This window comes from Salmo salar, chromosome 26 (genome assembly GCF_965601325.2).
Source record: "Salmo salar chromosome 26, fSalSal1, whole genome shotgun sequence".
Taxonomy (NCBI): domain Eukaryota; kingdom Metazoa; phylum Chordata; class Actinopteri; order Salmoniformes; family Salmonidae; genus Salmo; species Salmo salar.
In genome coordinates, this window is record NC_138316.1 from 20,982,676 (window position 1) to 21,001,489 (window position 18,814).

The following is an 18,814-nucleotide window of genomic DNA, read 5'->3' on the forward strand; positions in this document are numbered from 1 at the left end:
TTCAGACTTGTTTTTCAGCCGTCAGCTGTGGTTGTTATTAAAGTCTGTGCAGTGAAATGCAGTTAGGCCAGTGCAAGAAGAGAGTGGAGAAGAGCAGTTCATGTATAGAACTATGACATTCTCTAACACTGGCACCATGCAGTCAATGATTCACTCTCCTAGAGGACTTTCCAGACATTCATTCAAGTATGCATACTGTATGTAACATTTTAATCTCAATAAACACAAAGGCCTGATTTCCTTATAATAACACATAATGAGGGTTTCATTTCCTCAGTAAATAAACAATGGAACACTAAAGTTATACAAATTCAATGGCCTTTGGATAGCATTCATTATTTACTTGTGCCAAACAAATGAAATATCTTAACAGCTGGTAGGCAATGATGGGGCGATATCTTATTTTTTCCAATTCCAATACACAGTAGTCATAACAAAAACAACTTAAAGAGTTTTTGTTCGAGGTAAAACGGTCGTATTGTGTTAGTTACTAAAATTGAGCTTAATTTTGAGGCACAACTTTGAAGCTGGTCGAAAGTTCCTGGTAATTTCACTTCAAAGCTATCGACTATCTACTGATGCCGAACATATGGCAACAAATACAACCCCAAACAAACCTCCTAAACAAACACTTTACTACCCAAAATACACATGATGCCATACTCTAGGGTGTGCCCAAATCTCCCATTAACATCAATACACCCAGCAAACAGGTGACGTCCTGAGGACATTTGGCGACGTGCCCATTAAGTCCCGAAGGTGTTTCGACATAACGTTATCCCACTGACGGTCTAAGAATGTTCTAAAATGTTCTAAAGAACCTCCTAAACAAACACTTTACTACCCAAAATACACATGATGCCATACTCTAGGGTGTGCCCAAATCTCCCATTAACATCAATACACCCAGCAAACAGGTGATGTCCTGAGGACATTTGGCGACGTGCCCATTAAGTCCCGAAGGTGTTTCGACATAACGTTATCCCACTGACGGTCTAAGAATGTTCTAAAAATGTTGCGTGATGTACCCAAGGGAACGTTCTCTCAGGGACCTTTTTATAGTTCCCGGTTTGTCCCGGGGATGTTTTTAGGATGTTCTTCGGACGTTGTGTCATGGTCCTCTGAAGGTCCGCTGAACATTCTTGGGACGTTGTGTCATGGTCCCCTGGAGGTTTTGTCTAGTTCCCAGTTTGTAACAGGGATGTCTTTCGAGCATACTTGTGACGTTGTGTCATGATCCGCTGAAGGTTTGTCCCAGGGACGTTTTTAGGATGTTCTTGGGACATTGTGTCATGGTCCACTGAAGGTTTCCTGAACATTCTTGGGATGTTGGGTCATGGTCCCCTGGAGGTTTTGTCTAGTTCCCGGTTTGTAACGGGGACGTTTTTACGGCATTCTTGTGACGTTGTGTCATGGTACCCTGAAGGTTCTTGGGATATTGTATCATGGTCCCCTGGAGAGTTTTGTCACGTGATGGTCCCACATGTCCCATACCATTATAAGTAAAGTAATGAAATGGTATTGGGGTTTTAAGGTAAGTGGTATGCTGTTCAGCTAATAGTGTACAAATATTTAATGAATGACAATATGATCACACTTGACATGATCACTTTTTAAAATGACCCCACATGGAATTTGACCTCAGAATTTGGGTATGCTGATCTTTCTGCTGCGCCACAAAGTCTGTAGAATTTAAAAGTCCCCGACACATTCATTACCTATAATACATCTCTGCACTTAGCAAAAGAGTGCCATCTACACTGCTCTTTTAGTTATCAGTTCCTCTGACCATTCTCTCATTGATTTCATTTACTCATTTCAGCAATTTGAGTTTGGGTTTGCATTATATTTGTCTAATGTTGGTGGGGCATATTATTCTGTTTTAATGTTACTCCTGAATCACTATGTGTTTTTAATAGAGCTGAGATTTACTTTGAAGTGCAAAGTGTAGGAATAGGCCTGCTACAGGTGAAATCAGTTACTGATATAGACATGGTGGCGTAGCAGGAAGATTGGAATTCCATGAACTAAGATGTTGTGAGTTCAAATCCCAGGTGAGGACATGTTAAGCAATAATTACTGTATGAATAAACATACACAATGTAATCATGTATGTCAAATATGTAACACTGTATGTTAAAAGCTCTGTTTGTGGTGTGGGTGTCCCAAGCACTGCCAAAAGACAAAGACACGCACCCCCTAAAAAAAGTATTAAAAAGAAAAGACAAAGCGTTGTGACTGGATCAGTGGTCAACCAATCAGGGCCTTGATGGGCTTGGCAACAGTAACAAGGAGCAATGTGTAATTTAAGTAGTGTGCGTGTGCCCTGGGTAAAATGTTTTTTTTTTTGGGGGGTGAGGGGGAATGTTTCTTTGCGACCAAGGCACCATGACACAATGTCCCAAGAATGTCCTAAAAACGTCCTCGGGGACATCACCGGGACCAACTAGGAACTAGACAAAACCTCCAGGGGACCATGATACAACGTTCTGACAACTTTAGGCCATGGGTGGCTGGGGAACATCAGTTACCTGTTTGGCCTTCTCCACAGACGTCTGCAGCTTGCGGATCTCCTTCTCATACTGCTCCCTCAGTTTATCCACCTCCTGGTCGTGTGTGGCCACCTCTGCCTTCAGTGCTCCCTTCAGGGCAGTCAGCTCCCTCTCCCTCCTCCTCAGCACCTCCTCCTGCTCCTCCTTGGCCAGTAGCACCTCCTGTAAGTCCAGCTTCATTTGCATCAGGTCCTACACAGCAGGAGAGGAGGAACTGGTGACAGTGTCTCACTAAAATCTCACCCTGAGATTAACTGCTACCTCAACAGGTGACGTGCACATAAATCTCCAGCACTGACATTATTGCCTGAGAAATTCTGCTTCAGTAAATGTGCCAGGAAGAGTAACATGTTTACACATTACCAACACTGGCACTACAATGGTATTGACATGGTGGTTATTATGGGACCGCAAAGCCCTTTCCATGCAAGCCGCTAAGCTCCTATATGGCAACGCTCTCTCCTCTGAGAGCTGTGGGACCTGGCCTGTGTTTTACCTCCATCATGGCATCCTTCTCTCTGTCGGCCACCACCGTCTTGGCGCCATCCAGCTCGTCGTGCATCTCTGACAGCTGGTCCTGCAGGTCCCTGATCTCCGTCTGGTACTGCTCCCTCTCCATCTTCACCTGGAACAGCCTGCCAGACCACACAGAGCAGCATACAGTCACAACACACACACCATCACCTGAACACTTGCACCCTGCTTCACACAATGGAATGATACCACCTGCGCTCTGTCAGAAACGCCTATTCTCCAGGCTAACTTGGGCTATGATGAGCACCCGGGCACTGATCTACCAATCACATCACAGTCACACCACCTGCCCACTCCAACACAGAGAGTGTCTGTTTAGTGACAGGGGGTCCTGCATGCCAATGTAGAGTAAGTAGATTGAACACTACTTATTCCCCAGCTCAGTGTACTTATTCCCACATACTGACATGAACCTTCTTCAAATGAGAGAATCCATTCTTGAAAAATGGAATCAATTATACAATGGCTGAGAGTAGTTGAGTGATTCTTTCTTTATAAGGCAGGCCCCTCTCTGTCTCTGTCTCTTATTTCTATGGAGTCCATGACATAGACGTCTCTATGTCATTAGATTACAGGGGAGTCTGCCTCCACAGAGCCTCCACTGTCAGCTGCCATCCGCCAGGATGGCCAGTCTCTATTGTGATTGTCAATGATCAGGATCAACAAATCCATCCCCAGGTTTAACAGATTAGTCCAACATCAGACATTTAAGCCATGATGATATACACTCATCACTTTGTGGGGCTTTGGTGTGGGACTCTGCAGTGTACATTAACACAAAATGTCAGAGGGGAAGGAGAACTATAGGAGGCCATTATGTTCAGACAGAGACAGAAACTCTAATGGCCGAAAAAGAGACCGCAAGCCCAAGGAACACATTAGAACATATAATCCCCCTGTGACCACAGAAAACAAACTACAACGTTCTCCTCCACAAAAACAATAAAAGGTATAGATAAAACAGCTTTCTCCCAATAAGAGTTGTAAATCTAAGGATTATCCCCATTGGGCTGGTTTCTTAAGCCGGGCTTTGTCGACCTGTCACTCCTTGCCTCACAGTGTATGTGCCCTGGTCTGGTGGTCAGTCACTTACTCCTCCAGTGTGGTGCGGAGCTCAGCCTCTGTTTTGGCCAGTTTGTCCCTCAGTCGGGAGCATTCCTCCTGGCTCCTCTCCAGCTCCGTCTGCAGGTCCTTCACCCCCGCTCTGGCCTTTTCATGAGCCTCAGTCAGAACCATCTGCTTCTTTAACACACACACACTTTAATAAAACACCATTCCTCTCACCACACCAAATACATATGAAATGCATGGCTTTCATAGTATAGTATCTGAATTACAGTTTTGACAACGAACTATCTAACCAACAAACTCTGTGGCTGTGATGTCTACTGGTCTGCTTAAGTTAGCTATTAGCACCAATAGGATTATTGTGTCTTATTAAGAGGCGGGAGCCAGGGATTCTCATGTCCTGCACAGACATTTAAGATAGCAGCTAGATTCAACATGTATGACATGGCGCCATAGTATTACCTTGGTTTGCTCCTCCAGCTGCTTTTTCAGTTCAACAACATCCTTCTCCAGCGCCACCCTCTGTTCCTGTAGGGCTTTGGTTTGGGTAGCCATGTCAGGAGACTGGGAGGGGGAACAGAGACAGGAGTTATATTTGACTTCATTTCCCTTTTCAAATCACTCACAATATATTTGCCTGATAGCATTTTCGTACAATACAAAAACATGTCGGTTGCTTTGGTTCATGGCAGATCTCAATGAACAAAAGGAAGGGTGGTGACTAGTTTCTCTCCATACTGCACTGGTTTACACATGGCAGTCAGTGGAGGCTGGTGGGAGGAGCTATTGGAGGAATGGCTCATTGTAATGGCTGGAATGGAATATATGGAATGGAGTTAAACATGTGTGTGATACCATTCCATTTTTTCCATTCCAGCCATTACAATGAGCCCGTCCTCCTATAGCTCCTCCTATCAGCCTCCACTGTTGGAGGTGGTAACCACAGTGGCTGTTGTCAATGCTAGGTCAACACAGCCTTGTGGCTTGTATGCTGCTCACTAAGCGAAAGCTTCTGGCCTAAGGCTAAGATAAGAGGCTGTTTGTTTCGCTGTTTGTTGAGTTTAATTACAACAACTCCACAACAATGCCTCACTTTGTTGTCGCTCCCCGCTGCCCGTGACTTTAATGTCTGGATCTTCTCAAACACCAGGTTGACCTTCCTCTTGGTGGTGTCCTCGTTATCAGTGCTCCTGCGGACACACACACACACACAGTCAGAACACAGGTGCACTCCCACACTCGGCTGATCTGAGGGTAAAGAGGGGTCTCTGTGTGTGGTAAGTGGATCAGATCAGGGTCTAATCCCAGACTGTTCTGGTTCCTGCTCTGCCGGGGGCCAACTGCTTTGATGTGTCACCTCGCGACCTGCTCAACCTCATTACAGCCATCCATTAGGAGGCACATTCAGGGGAATGTGTCTCCCTCCATCCCTGGCCCTGCTAAAGAACTGGGCTGTATACAGGGTGCACCTTCTCTCTTCCTATATTGGACAGAAAATGAACAGAACATTGGGTTGCCACAACCCGGGGAAGGTTCCATTCCATTCTACTACCTGACAGGGGAGTTCTAACCCCCCTCCTTCATTAAAGTTGAATAACTTCAGCTGGTGAATGTTTGTCCTTTCTTTGATGACTCAGCACACCACTTCCATCTGTGTTCCTTTCCATTGACTTCTGACCCCTGACCTGTGACCTGACACACCCAAAGCAGTTTCCTGAACTTGCTGGGCATCGACCAAGCCTGGAGCACACATGGAATGTAGACACTTAGGAACTAAGGCACTTTAGAAGTTTAGAAGTTTAGGATTTATAATGCAAATCTTCTAAAACTATGGACACAAATGTACAGTCGAAACATGACACAATGCTCTGTGAGAGACACAGAACTTGACCTGGGATTGGATAGGAACTCCAAGACCCAGCTTTACTGATGCTGTGATTGACATGTTATCCTATTGGATATATGCACTGGACTTTCAGACTTCGCTTCTTGACGAACATACTTGGTTTAAGCTTTGTAACCCCCCCAAAGCCTTACAACCTAGTCTAGCTATAAAACTTTCAGAGAGTGAAACCAGCTACGCTATAGCAAGCTTTAGCTGGTGTAGCTTGGTACTGAACAACAACAAAACTGTCTAGCACCTCATCTTACTATTTAATAATATAAACCATCATGTATCACCCTTTCCAGTTCATCTATCTTAAACCAGGAAGTACACCATAGAGATACTAATCTGAGATGCTTCCCACCGATAACTCCTCCATTTCCCCCTACTGTAAGTGATGGGATTTATAGCGGGGGGTGAAAGGTGAACATTAAGAATCAGGTGATAAGCAGAGCAGGGTAGATACCCTACATTCCTCAGTAGAGAGGGAGAGAGAGAGAGGGAGAAAGAGAAATGGGAAGAGGAACAAACACCACTAAGCAGCTGCATCGACCACAGCTTAGATATGGAGGTGGAGACTGAATGTGAGTATAAATTCATTCACTTTTATCACAAACAGTCAGACTCAGATAAAAAACATTTAAGTGCTCCCATGGGGCATTTTCTTTTTCAAATGATGCTTTACTCAAAGATGCACTATGCAGAAATCGTTCCTCCATTTCCTGTTTGCAAAATGTTTAATAGTTTGCTTAATTTCAGTTTATGTGGCAAAAGAAGCAAGTATACTGTATAGAATCATTGTACCATCTAAACCACTGGGATGTTTTTTCATAACCAAAAATATTGTATTTTCAGCTGTTTGAAGCTGGTGTACAAAACCAAAAGTAAAAAAGGCAAAAACAAAACTTAAGAATGGGAAGCATAGAAATAGCGCACATAGAACAGATCTACTGTTTCATAGACTTTCTTTCAATGAGAATGACAGCGTTATAACACATATTTCTATGTGAATTTCTATGTAAATTTGGTGGGGTAGCCCAAAAAGTTACATATTGCAGCTTTAAGAGTGTAACTTGGCACATGTTATGTTTAGACTGTGCAGTTTACTGTCCGCTGCATAGTGAAAGTGGTACTCATGGCGTCATCATGTTGCCTACTAGTGTATTAATATATTAGCAATTCACACAAAAAAATCGTCCATTAATACCCTTTGAATATAATAGACATTTCTGTAAAACTGGAAAATGTTCTGCAATAAAAAGTGAACCAGGAACATTACATCAGTGAGGTAAAAACTCACCCATCCTTGAGGTAATTAAACAAAATCTGTTTTGCCGTCTCTTCATGTGTTTGTTGTGAAAGCTCCTGCTGACCTTTCAAAAGATCAGGTGTCACCTGGATGCAAGAGGAAATAAACAGAGAGCCATCAGAGTTCTGACAGATACTTTCACATGCAGTTACGTAGTAATAGAGAATGATTTGTTTAACAACTAACCTAACTGTAATCATAAATAATGTATTGTTTACCTGCACATCCATCTCTGCACTAGGCTTCTTGCCCAAGTTAGAGGAAGGCATGGATAGAGAGGTTGTAGCCACACTTGTTAAAATCTTTGTGCTTGGTGAAGATTGACCATCCTCAGCATTTGTACTGTCCAGGGGTAACGTAGAGGAGCGATTTAGCGCCACCTTATATCCTTGGATGGAGCCTGCTGCTTTAGAGGTCATGCTCTGAGGGGAGCCTGGAGCACTGCTACCACAGGCCGTAGCTTTGGCACTTGGCTTACCCTCCACCGCTGTCACCCATGAGTCTTTTCTTCCAGACACCTTCTGCAGATACAGCTGTGAGGGGCGGAGGACATGCTCCATGGACCTCCCCTGGTTCTTGCTAAACTCATCCATGTATTCCGACTCTCCCTGGAGGCTAAAGGGAAGGGCGCTGTCCACACTCCTAGAGCGCTTCCTGTCCTCTGGGTTGATCCTGTTCCTGCGGCCCGCCCTGCCCCGTCGCTGGTGACCACCATCCTTACCGTCAAATTTGCCGATGAGCTCGTCCACGCCGGGGATGGAGCCTGTGTCGATGTCTCGGCCCGTGCCGGGTTGGAAGGGGATGTAGCGTCGGTTCTGGTGGCGGTTGATGGTATCTGCGTACAGCGCCTCCAGCTGGTCGGTAGAGGAAGTAGAGGAGTGGCGGGAGCGGGACGAGGACTGCAGCACGGGGCCGCTGGAGTCAACTCTGCGCAGGGGGAGGACGTCTGGCTCATGTTGGCTGTGCTCCAGGCTAGAGTTTGCACTGCTAATGGAGCTGGCGGACCGGCAGGAAGCCTTGGTCTGCTCACTGGGAGGGATGGACACAGCATAGGGCTGGGGTATGGGGACACGTTGGGGCAGCTGGGGTTGGGGTGGAGACTGAGACTGGAGTGGAGACTGGGGTTTGGATTGTGGCAGAGACTGGGGCTGGGGTTTGGACAGGTGCTGAGACTTGGGTTTGGACTGGGGCTGGGCCACCTGGGTCTGAGGCTTAGAGTGTGGCTGAGCCAGCTGGGCTTGAGGCTTGGATTGAGACTGGACTAGTTTAGTTTGAGGCTTAGAGGGGGCTGGCTGGGGCTTGGGCTTGGGCTGAGGCTGTGTTCTCTTCTGCAGGGCAGGACTCCTCCTATGATCCAGGCTGGATGACCTAGCATGGGCGACTACTGGGGAGGTGGATCTGGGAGAAGAGCCCTGGTAGGTGCTCCCAGTCTCCGCCAGGGACATCGGCTGGGGAGGCAGGCTGTGGTTACCGTCCAGGTTCAAGGTGTTGTTCTCCGGGTCATAAGGCTTGAGGATCTCTGGGTGCCTCTGGAAGTTCAGCAGGGTGGACGCTGGCTTCTTCCCCTGCTCTGTGACTCCATTGTGAGAGCCCCCAAACTGCATCTGTTTCTGGGATCTGTACTCAACAAAGGGGCTGTCAGAAACAGCCTCCCTGCTTCCTTTGAAGTTATACTCATGGTAGTTGTCAATAAAGGAGCCCTGTGTGTCATTGTAGCCGTTACTATTAGGATCTGTACAGGAGTTGGACCCACGGTCCTGGTTGTTCAGCACCACATACGGGTGTCCATCAATCCCCTGGACCCTAATGCTGAGGCCATAGGAGCCAGCTCCATTGTGAGGCCTGGAAGAACGGGCCGGCTGATTGACTCTGTACGACTCCATCAGGAATGCAGCAAGATAATAAATCCCTCTCCCTGGATCAGGCCCACCTCTGCAAAAAAGGACATAATCTGGTTTAGTCAGAAATGAGATGCCATCAGATTTAATAACATCAGCAAATGTTTCACTGCTCCATGGCCTGCAAATGAGAGTTAAAGCCTCACAACATTTGATTATGTCATCTGGTCTAATGTTCCTTTTTCCTGTACTTAATGGTCTCTGTTTCTAGAGAGTGGTTCCACAGAGAGAAACCTAACTGTTCAGCTCCACCACAGGTTGCCTAGCAGTTAAGAGCTCTGGGCCAGTAACCGAAAGGTTGATGGTTTGAATCCCCGAGCCGGCAAGGTGTCAAAATCTGCCATTCTGCCCTTGAGCAAGGCAGTTAACCCCCAACAACAACTGCTCCCCGGGCACCAATGACGCCAAATAAGGCAGCCCCCTGCACCTCTCTGATTCAGAGGGGCTGGGTTAAATGCGGTTCAATGCATTCAGTTGTGCAACTGACTAGGTACTCCCTTTTCCTGCCAAATGAAGGAGTGAGACACTGCACTGCCCTAAAATAACATAAGAGAGCCCAGTCTTTATCAACACACTGAACTTGAAAAACAGTGAATCAACATTTGCTACACTCTTTTGAAGGGCAAATATGACCAGGTACTGTATACGAAACCATAACAAGCAAGCTACTAACTGGCACCTTAATGCGCTGTAATTGGCTGTTACTAACAGGCATAAGTGAATAATTATATACATGGTGTGAATGAATATTTACTGCACATAAAGGTGTAAGCAGGTCTTATGGCCTGACAATAAAAAAACTGGTATTACAGCATAGTGACAGACTCCAACGATATGTCACACTACACCTGGAAATCCCATGACTATGCGTAGCTGTAGCCTATTGTCACGATCGTGAGGAAAGACGGACCAAGGTGCAGCATGATTTGAGTTCCACATACTTTTAATCCAAAGTGAAACTACAACAAACAGTGCACAAACAGTGCACACGTCAGCACTCAACAAAACAATATCCCACAAAGCAGGTGGGAGAAAGGGCTTCCTAAATATGATCCCCAATTAGAGGCAACGATTACCAGCTGCCTCTAACTGGGAACCATACAACTCACCAACATAGAAATAAAATGACTAGAACACCCCACTAGTCACGCTCTGACCTAAACACCATAGAGAACCAAGGGCTCTCTATGGTCAAGGCGTGACACCTATACAGTAACCTTCTTGAATGTCTTTGCTAGTGAATGTGTGTGTGTGTGTGTGTGTGTGTGTGTGTGTGTGTGTGTGTGTGTGTGTGTGTGTGTGTGTGTGTGTCTGTCTGTCTATCTGTGAATCTATTGAACCAACCTCTGCCAATCCTTGTAAAATGCACTGTGATTTGCAGTCCCTGTAGAGGGACCTGGTCGGTGTAACAGTGTACCATGGGAGGAGCAGGGTAATAGACCTACAGCAGGGCCATTGTCATCAACCCCACTTAACACCACAGCATTAAGAGAGGCAATACACCACTGACGGCAGGAACCTGTAACTGAATATTTAGACCACCTTGATACTATTGGGTATTCACATTATAACACACGGATAAAGTAGAGATCAAGTTCTTTGACTCGAGTATCTGAGTGTCTTCTGAGTAAAGAAATATAATATTTGTGAATAATGTACAAGTAGTGTGTAGTCTGAAGCTGAGGACACAGCATAGGGCCATTTGACCCTAAGAAACAGGTCTGTATCAGCTAACAGGAAGGCCAGCAGAGACACACAGCATCACAGACATCAGTGGGCACCATGTGCTTGTATAGACAATGGGCTCTTATCAGAATCCTGTAGGCTCAGCTGATAAGGTCCTATTTCACCCCCAAACAAACAAATACATAGATGAATGTCATGAATGGCCTGGTGTTACAATAGCAGGACAAATGGTGATAGGGATGGGAGGGCTATGATAAGGAAACAAAGGTAACAGCAGATAATGTCACTTTGTAATGAAATGCACAGACATGCCCACAAGGCCTTTGAGGAAATCTCAATAAATCACTCTTTCAAACTGAAAACGAGTGTTGCTTTCTGCTCTACAGAATTGAACCAGCATGTTGATATAGAAGCGATGCAGCAGGCTCTTCCTGATTATATTAATACTCAGAGGACAGAACATCATACTTTCCAGCCATTGAAGGGAAGGGAGAACAATGAGGCCAAGTTAGCCCCGTATCCAAAAGGAAAGGCACTGTGAAGGCAGAAAACAGCAGAAGACAACACAATAGCCTCTCTCACACCAAGTATCACATGTATCCAACAACACAAGGGCTGTGAGGTGTGAGTGCAGCTCTTTTCCTCTCATTGTGTTACTCTCTGCAAGGGAGGAAACACTTGCTGAGCCAATTTCTCCCCCCTGCTCCCCTGCGATCCATAACTAGACCAATTCCCTCGCCACGGTGCCCCTACACCTCAGACCAAAGGTCAGTGGTGAGAGTGGGTTAGGATGTCAAGGCCCTGCCTTTGATCTTTCCAGGGAAAGATTGAGAACAGAAAAAAGGAGAATAATCTACATGTGCAGTGCACTGACTGGTTCTCTACATCCTGGGAGTGTGTTGTTATCACAATACACCATTCAGGCCTGTAAAAGACAACTATAGGAGAGCACATTAGGACACTGCCTTGATTCCAGATGAAAAACTGAATACAAAAGAGTTACATTCATGGCAGATTTGATATTATTACTCTACTCATGACAGATTGAGTTTATTCATATTCCAGGGAGAGCTATTAAACCTTAGAAATATTATGCAATTCATAATTAAAAATCCCTAAAACAGATTATTTATTGAAGAATATCAGTTACTTATAGCATGTTATGACATGTAGATCTCATGCATTCATTCCAAGTAAATAACAGCAAGTAATGGAAAACCAGGAGAAAAGAGGTGGACATTTTATTCCAAGGAATTTGCTTTTGGGTAAAGTTAGCCATGCATGGTTTTAATAATTGTTGCATACTAAATACATGAATTAATCTATTCATATTACAGAATGTGGTATATGATATTAAAGAATGTGTAATATGTTTGATGAAAAATTGTTTTTGAATGCTGAATATATTAATTTAGTATACATATTCCATTTAGTATACATATACATATTCCTCTTTAATATCTATTGACTTAATAGAAGTACTGCGTAAAAAAAAAATTGCACTGATATTTTAATTGGAAAAGGGAAAGATGAGCAAACTTTTCAAAAGTTTATACTGATGCTTTAGTTTAGGGTACAACAGGTGGTTTAACTTCTTATTTACATTAACATGAAATAACTCGATTTTGAATGTAGTTTTCTCTATGATGATTATTTTAAACAAGTAAACAATTGATCTGCATATGTGTTTATCGCGGCCACTGCCCAGTCAGTAACCTAAAGTTCCCACGCTATGACGCATTCAATGACTACTGTAACAAAAAGTGCAAGAGAAACTTGTCACTTACCAGCTGCGCTACGAACAATAATCGCGTATTAGTTGTTCAATAATGGCCAAACGTTTAAGTGGCATATTCCACGGAATTGTTCAATATCTATTTGTTGCAGGTCATGTTTTCTGAATCAGTTCAGTTTAGAGACGCCTGAAGCTCTGCAATCCCCCGCCCCCTGCTAAGAACTCTGTAAACCCGCCCATCTCAAACCCTACTACCAAACACTAAACCTCATAACACTGACCTAGGACCGGATTGACAATGTCATCCTGAACACTCCCAATTTTTTGTCAGTCAACCTGTTTGACAAAGTGTGCCTTTATCAGTTTCAAAGATACTCTGTTGCGAGCCACAGTTGCAACAGTTAGGCCCTACTAAAGTTAATCGTGGCTGATATGAATATGAATAGCCCATATTGATGTTGATTGCAATTTGTGAATCAAAATGAAAATGTACACTGTATGGAACACGTCATATGGCAGGGCCCATCACGTTCTATATCATCATTAATCATAAATGAAAATGTTGGTGAGCTATTTTACAAAATCCTTCAGGCCCAGTTAATGGATTTTCCATTAGCCTTACTAGGAATTTGTGGTTATAATAAAGCTACCAAAGAAAATATAACTAAAAAGTCCGCAATTAATAGTTGAACTTGTTTTTTTGGTTGTTGTGGTTTATTGTTTGTACGCAGATAATGTTTGTGTACTGAAACATATGGATTCACTGCACCGTGTGGACCACTCCCATTTGCTAATCTATTTTTAAGACCAATAGCGTCATCTAGTGGATAATTACTTACCTCTATGCAATTTGCCAAGAGATTACTCTGGGTAAATGCTGCAGTTATACACTGTTATACAGCACTTTTATACAGGATGAAGTCCGATTTTCGAGAAACCTCCCAAAGGTGTTGAATTCGAAATGCAAAAAAAATGTGCAGTGTTGACTTTGATTGTTGTGAACATTACAGTGCTATAAAAGAACACATTACAGAGTTATTACAGTATAATAACAGCTATTTTTATATTTCTATTAAAATACTTCCCGTCATTTTTTACACCTAGTTCCCAAGCGTGATGCTAAAAAAAATCATTATCATTCTTTAGCTGCTCTGAACCTTGAGAGAGAAAAAACAACAACAATTGCCCTTAGTCCTTGTTGTGGCACAGAGTAGGCATTTCAATGGCTCACACAAGGACTTTAATAAACGTTAAAATCGCAGTTCTTTCGTTTAGAGGACAGCAAAGGGCATCAGCCACATTTTATTTGTGGCCTCAGCTGCCCCCTACCTTTGTTGTGGCCCACTGTGTTTTTCATTTCTGTGTCTGTGAGAGGACTGAGAGTGGGTGGACTGTAAATGTGTCTTTAATCTCAACTCTCTGGCGCTATGTTGTGTTAGTTACAGTGGTGCACAATAGGGGCTCTGTTCTCCTCCGAGGTTCAGCAGCTGGGACCTCCAAGCATGCTCAGTAGAGTGCGCTGTCTGACCCTGGCTGAGGGACACTGGAGGCGTTCTAGAATGGAAATGGAACACAGTGACTATACAGTCAGGTCACGGTCAAGTTTGACTCTTGTGATGGTGTGGCTGATGTTTTTATGTAACATCTTTCTACATAAGAGGGGAAATTGTCCGTTGGGTTTAGAAAAGAAAATGTACAGAGGAAGAGATACTTAATAATAAAAGAGGAGTGGAGACAGATCATTCGGTGGGAAGGAACAATCAACAAATAGACAGACCAACAGAAAGACAGACAGACCTACAGACAGAGATAGACTTGGGATCCACTGCGTGGCAGTAGGCCCTTTCGTTTGGCTCCAGAGACATGAGCCAAGACTCATCTGTCAGCAGGCCCACCATGGCTCACTCACAGGCAGCCAGAGCCACAGGAAGTCAGCCTTCAAACAAGGTGGTCCCACTCTTATCTAAAACATGCCCATGACTCTAGGTGACCGCAAATAAACACCCCCAGGCATGATAAAAGCAGGAAGGAATAAATACACCCACGCACACAGGCAGAAACACACAATCACGCGCACACACACACGCACACACACACACTACAGGGGAAGTGGGGATATACGTAACTTTTGATTCCAGATTAAATGCTGTGTTTTAAAAGATGACAGTCATAATTTACAGCGCATAACTTAAGCTAGCCACAGACTTTACAGCAGTCAGCATCTTCTGTCGTCTGTCACCTCTGTCAGTGCTCTGAACTTGGATCTGGCCTGTCAGGATACTGTGAGGAATTGTCTCACAATCTCACATACAAAAGGATAATGCTCTGCAGATGTGGTGGGTCACTGAGACAACTTCTGGGATTTAAATCTGTCTTATAATTGGACAAGGAGGGCTGACTGATGTCACAGCACAAATATGTGCAGATGAGTTCTTAGGAGTGGACAGCCAACACTATGCTTCTGCAAATGTCCATGCAAATATCCTCATGTTTGCATGTGTACCACTGACCTGCATGCCTGTTGACATTTTGTTTAAATGCAATGGGCACCTTTTAAGTTCTTATTTGTGAATGACAAGTGTGGCATTTTATTGTATTTCATACTTGTAAACAACGTACACAGCAGCTGAATTTGACAAAATGTGTTGTCTATTCTTTTGTGATGCCTTAATACTCAATACGAAAGTAATACCCTCTCAAAGTTATTCTGTAAGTGAGCATAAAATGAAATTCAAAAAGAAAACAGCCTTTAGAAAAACGAGACTAATGTTTGCTGCTATCACACTTTATTAAAAATAGAAACATATATTCCATACAGACTACAATGGTCCACTGATATTGTTTTAAAAATTAGTAACATACTATAAAACACACTCTTGCACAGAGTTCCTCATTTGGCCAAGATCCACTGTAGAAAAGTCTTCTGAGGGGGAGAACCTGGGAAGGGTTGTTGCGTCAGTAGCTCACTTGAGTGAACACATCATGGTACTGTACTTGTATTGAGCTAAACCAAATGCACCACCAGCACGTCATTTCATAAAACAATCACAAAATTCAAAATTGAATGGAAATTACTGAAACATTAAAGGTGGAGAAACAGAAAATAAAGATGACGTCCAAAGAAGGAATTATATCCACATACAATTGTGTTAAAAAAGATGGCACATTTATTGCTACATAAATGTTATTTACATGCTGTGTTTTCTGTTACAGAGACGGATAGTTCAATTTCTTGCTGCTAGTTTTTGATGTGAATCAACAATACCTAGAATTTTTGGACACAAGTACATATCTTTTATCCACCAACAATGGAGAGTGAAGATCAAGATGGAGCGCACACCTTCATAAAATTTGAGCTTGTACAATACCTCAATGTACTAGACTGCCAGCTACAATCCTACTATGTTTTAGGATGCTATTTGTACGTTTCGGATAATAATGGTCAGGTTATGGTAAATAACCGTACATTTTACTATCTAATATAGTAAAATAAAGTAAGAAACTTTTTACTCAAAACTTTCGATTTAAAAAATCTAGAAAGAGTAATATTTAGAATTCGAGAAATGTTCTTACAATATTATTGTATAAAAGACTAATAACTACAGTGAAAAATAAGCCAAATGTCTTTTTATCTTATTTTTTCATATATTATACGAGGAAAATCAGCTGGGAATACAGAAAAGTCTAACATAGGAGCAAAGAGACAGACAGCAGAACATTAGAAAATTACGGGGGAAATGAGAGAGCAGGCAGTGACATACATTTTAACCTCAAATCAGAGTCTGCCAGCAACATGAATACAAGCTCATGAATACTGAAATGAACAAGGCCACATACAGTCAGAGAAAACACGACAATACGTTTCCAAATTTATCACACACAAAAAAAAATTATGATTGTAAAACCCCCCAAAAAATTGATAAACTCCTTGGAGTGGTTTTCAATGACATCCTTCTATTACTTTATTTTCACAGAATAGGCTACCTGTCTCTGGATGTGGCAGCCTTGTTTTAAAAGTGGATAATAATGGAAGACAGTATACAAGGAAACAAATGGAATAAAAACCAGGAGTTAAGACCAAAATACTTTTTTTAAAGAAAGTAAAGCATGCACACAGATAAAAAAATGTAAGTGGTGACCATTGTTCTTCATCCTGAAACATAAAAAAAATCTGCTCAAAACTGCGTTTGTTCATCATTGTACTATACCTATCTGAAGGACCAACTGTTTCTGATGTTTAACAGCATGTGAACTCTTAAAGCTCCCCCTTCCCATCCCTTCACCAGTAACTTCACTGCTTGGATCAAAACAAAGCCATTCTAAATAACTTAGAACTCCTCTCTGCTATTTCACGCTTGACATCATATGCTTTACTATGAAGCCTAGAGAAATGATTTGTATACAATTACAAATAAACATAACTTTTGATAACTTTGAATAATGTTTTTTTTTACTTTTTTTCTTTAGTTATTTTTATCAGAAAAAAAATTAGGTGAAAATGTAATTCAGGCCAGGTGATTTTGTGGTCGTCGTTTTGATTCTACTTTTTCACTAAGCAATCTTTGATAAGACAGCGCTAGGCGATACAAAGAGCATGACCACGGCTGTTCAACTAACCAGAGACCATACCGTAACATAGAAAACAAACTGCAATATCAGAAATATGTCATTGTTTACATTTAACACTATATGGCAAAGGAATGAAAAGGCAGTGAAGAACCTTTTCCTTTAGTTAAGACACTAAGAAATATGCAGGGAATGCTAAGGTTTGTAAATGGTTTGCTTTCTGTATTTGAACTGCTCACTACTGAGAATAAACACCTTATAAGTCTGTAGTTGACCTATCAGGAAAACTAGAGTTTGCCATTCTTCTGTCACCTGTGACAGACTTTATAGTGTTCAGGCTAGTGTATGTATGGAACACTGTTTAGCTGGGCTCATACCCACCACTCATGTTTAGTCCTCTCCCTCTAATTATGTCAGTGACATGAAGACTGAGCTATACCAAACGGACACATGAGCAGGGCGTTTTGGTTTAAACATGCTGTTCATTGCGGCATGAATAAAATCTAAATAATATATGTTATTTTTTTAAATGGGATGCTTAAGTCTTTTAGTACTCAATACCGCCAATGGATTTTTAGTTGGGCCCTAAAGATCCCTTTAAATTGCCGAATATATTCATTTGTATCTTTCCCAGGAGCCTGAGAATCTTAGCTAAGGCTAGTCCGAGACTGGCTAGGGAGAAGGGCTGGGCCATACTAGTGACACTGGCAAACTGTAGATCAACTGAAAAGCCACAGGCTTCTTAAAGCATATTCATAACTTTCCCTTTAGACAGACTTTACAGCTCAGTAACATAATAAATAGAAAAAATAATACAAAACAAATAAACATAATTGCTGTTACAATGCATTCGTCAATTCAGTTTAGGCACAAGGCAAACTTCCACATGGGAGGGTGGAGGAGATCGCGACAGTCTCTGATTGTTCAGATGCGACACGCTGCTTGCAGACAGTGATATGTGCTGAAGTTTTCTCGTGGGCAGAAATGTGTTGGATGTCATCACAGGGACCTGGACACTGGGCTTTTCTTCAAGCTAAGGATTGCGTTAGTCTGGGGTTTAGCTTCAAGTGGTCTGTCGCCTCCAATTTGTGTCACAAACTGTGAGTCCTGTCTGCCATTGGGAAGCAAGGGCACCATCTCTATCATACAGAACTGATCTGGATCATTTTGATCTGAAGGGGCAAAAACAGGAATAACTCAGTCACAAAATCTGATGTTTCACAAAGTAAGTAATATAGTATCTCATCACAGCTATTACTGACAGAGTGAGAGTGTGTGGATGGTGCTCCATGGAGATGTACCACTGTACTGTACCTGTGTGCTCCTCAGAGTCGGCCCATGGAGTTGGATGTATCGGTGAGGCCGGGGTGGACCCCATGGTGGGCCTGCTGGTCCCCAGAGATCCCATGGCCAGACACCTTCTCCTCCTCCCTCCTCTTAAGGCAGGCTGCTTTGGGGTTCAGATTCCGCTCTGCGTGTATAGAAACAGATGAACTTGTGTCATTACTCTTCATAAGCGGTGTTATAACTCTTCATAAGAGGTGTTATAACGCTTGTGTGTTACATGTGAGAGTGTAGGAA

At 42.9% G+C, this 18,814-nt stretch overlaps 2 protein-coding genes across 9 annotated transcripts in view; both read right to left on the reverse strand.

Annotated features, from left to right (window-relative positions):
- Positions 1-12,893, reverse strand: part of LOC106587322 (cingulin-like protein 1) — a 37,546-nt gene extending 24,653 nt beyond the window's left edge. For 2 of the 3 annotated variants that reach the window (XM_045707975.2, XM_045707971.2), the window contains exons 1-8: positions 12,720-12,893; positions 7,567-9,280; positions 7,340-7,434; positions 5,248-5,344; positions 4,617-4,718; positions 4,180-4,328; positions 3,049-3,187; positions 2,532-2,744 (exon numbers count right to left, since the gene is read on the reverse strand). In XM_045707975.2, coding sequence (XP_045563931.2) covers positions 2,532-2,744; positions 3,049-3,187; positions 4,180-4,328; positions 4,617-4,718; positions 5,248-5,344; positions 7,340-7,434; positions 7,567-9,231 — 2,460 coding nt within the window. In that variant the 5' untranslated portion in view covers positions 9,232-9,280; positions 12,720-12,893. The remainder of the gene's footprint in view (positions 1-2,531; positions 2,745-3,048; positions 3,188-4,179; positions 4,329-4,616; positions 4,719-5,247; positions 5,345-7,339; positions 7,435-7,566; positions 9,281-12,719) is intronic. The other variant, XM_045707973.2, reaches the window with a different exon arrangement.
- Positions 12,894-15,436: 2,543 nt separating this feature from the next.
- The window catches only part of LOC106587346 (transcription factor 12), a 95,154-nt gene continuing 91,776 nt past the window's right edge, over positions 15,437-18,814 (reverse strand). For all 6 annotated transcript variants that reach the window (XM_045709112.2, XM_045709109.2, XM_045709114.2 and 3 more), the window contains 2 exons: positions 18,548-18,704; positions 15,437-18,405 (listed from right to left, as the gene is read on the reverse strand). In XM_045709112.2, the coding sequence (XP_045565068.1) occupies positions 18,559-18,704 (146 nt within the window). In that variant the 3' untranslated portion in view covers positions 15,437-18,405; positions 18,548-18,558. The remainder of the gene's footprint in view (positions 18,406-18,547; positions 18,705-18,814) is intronic.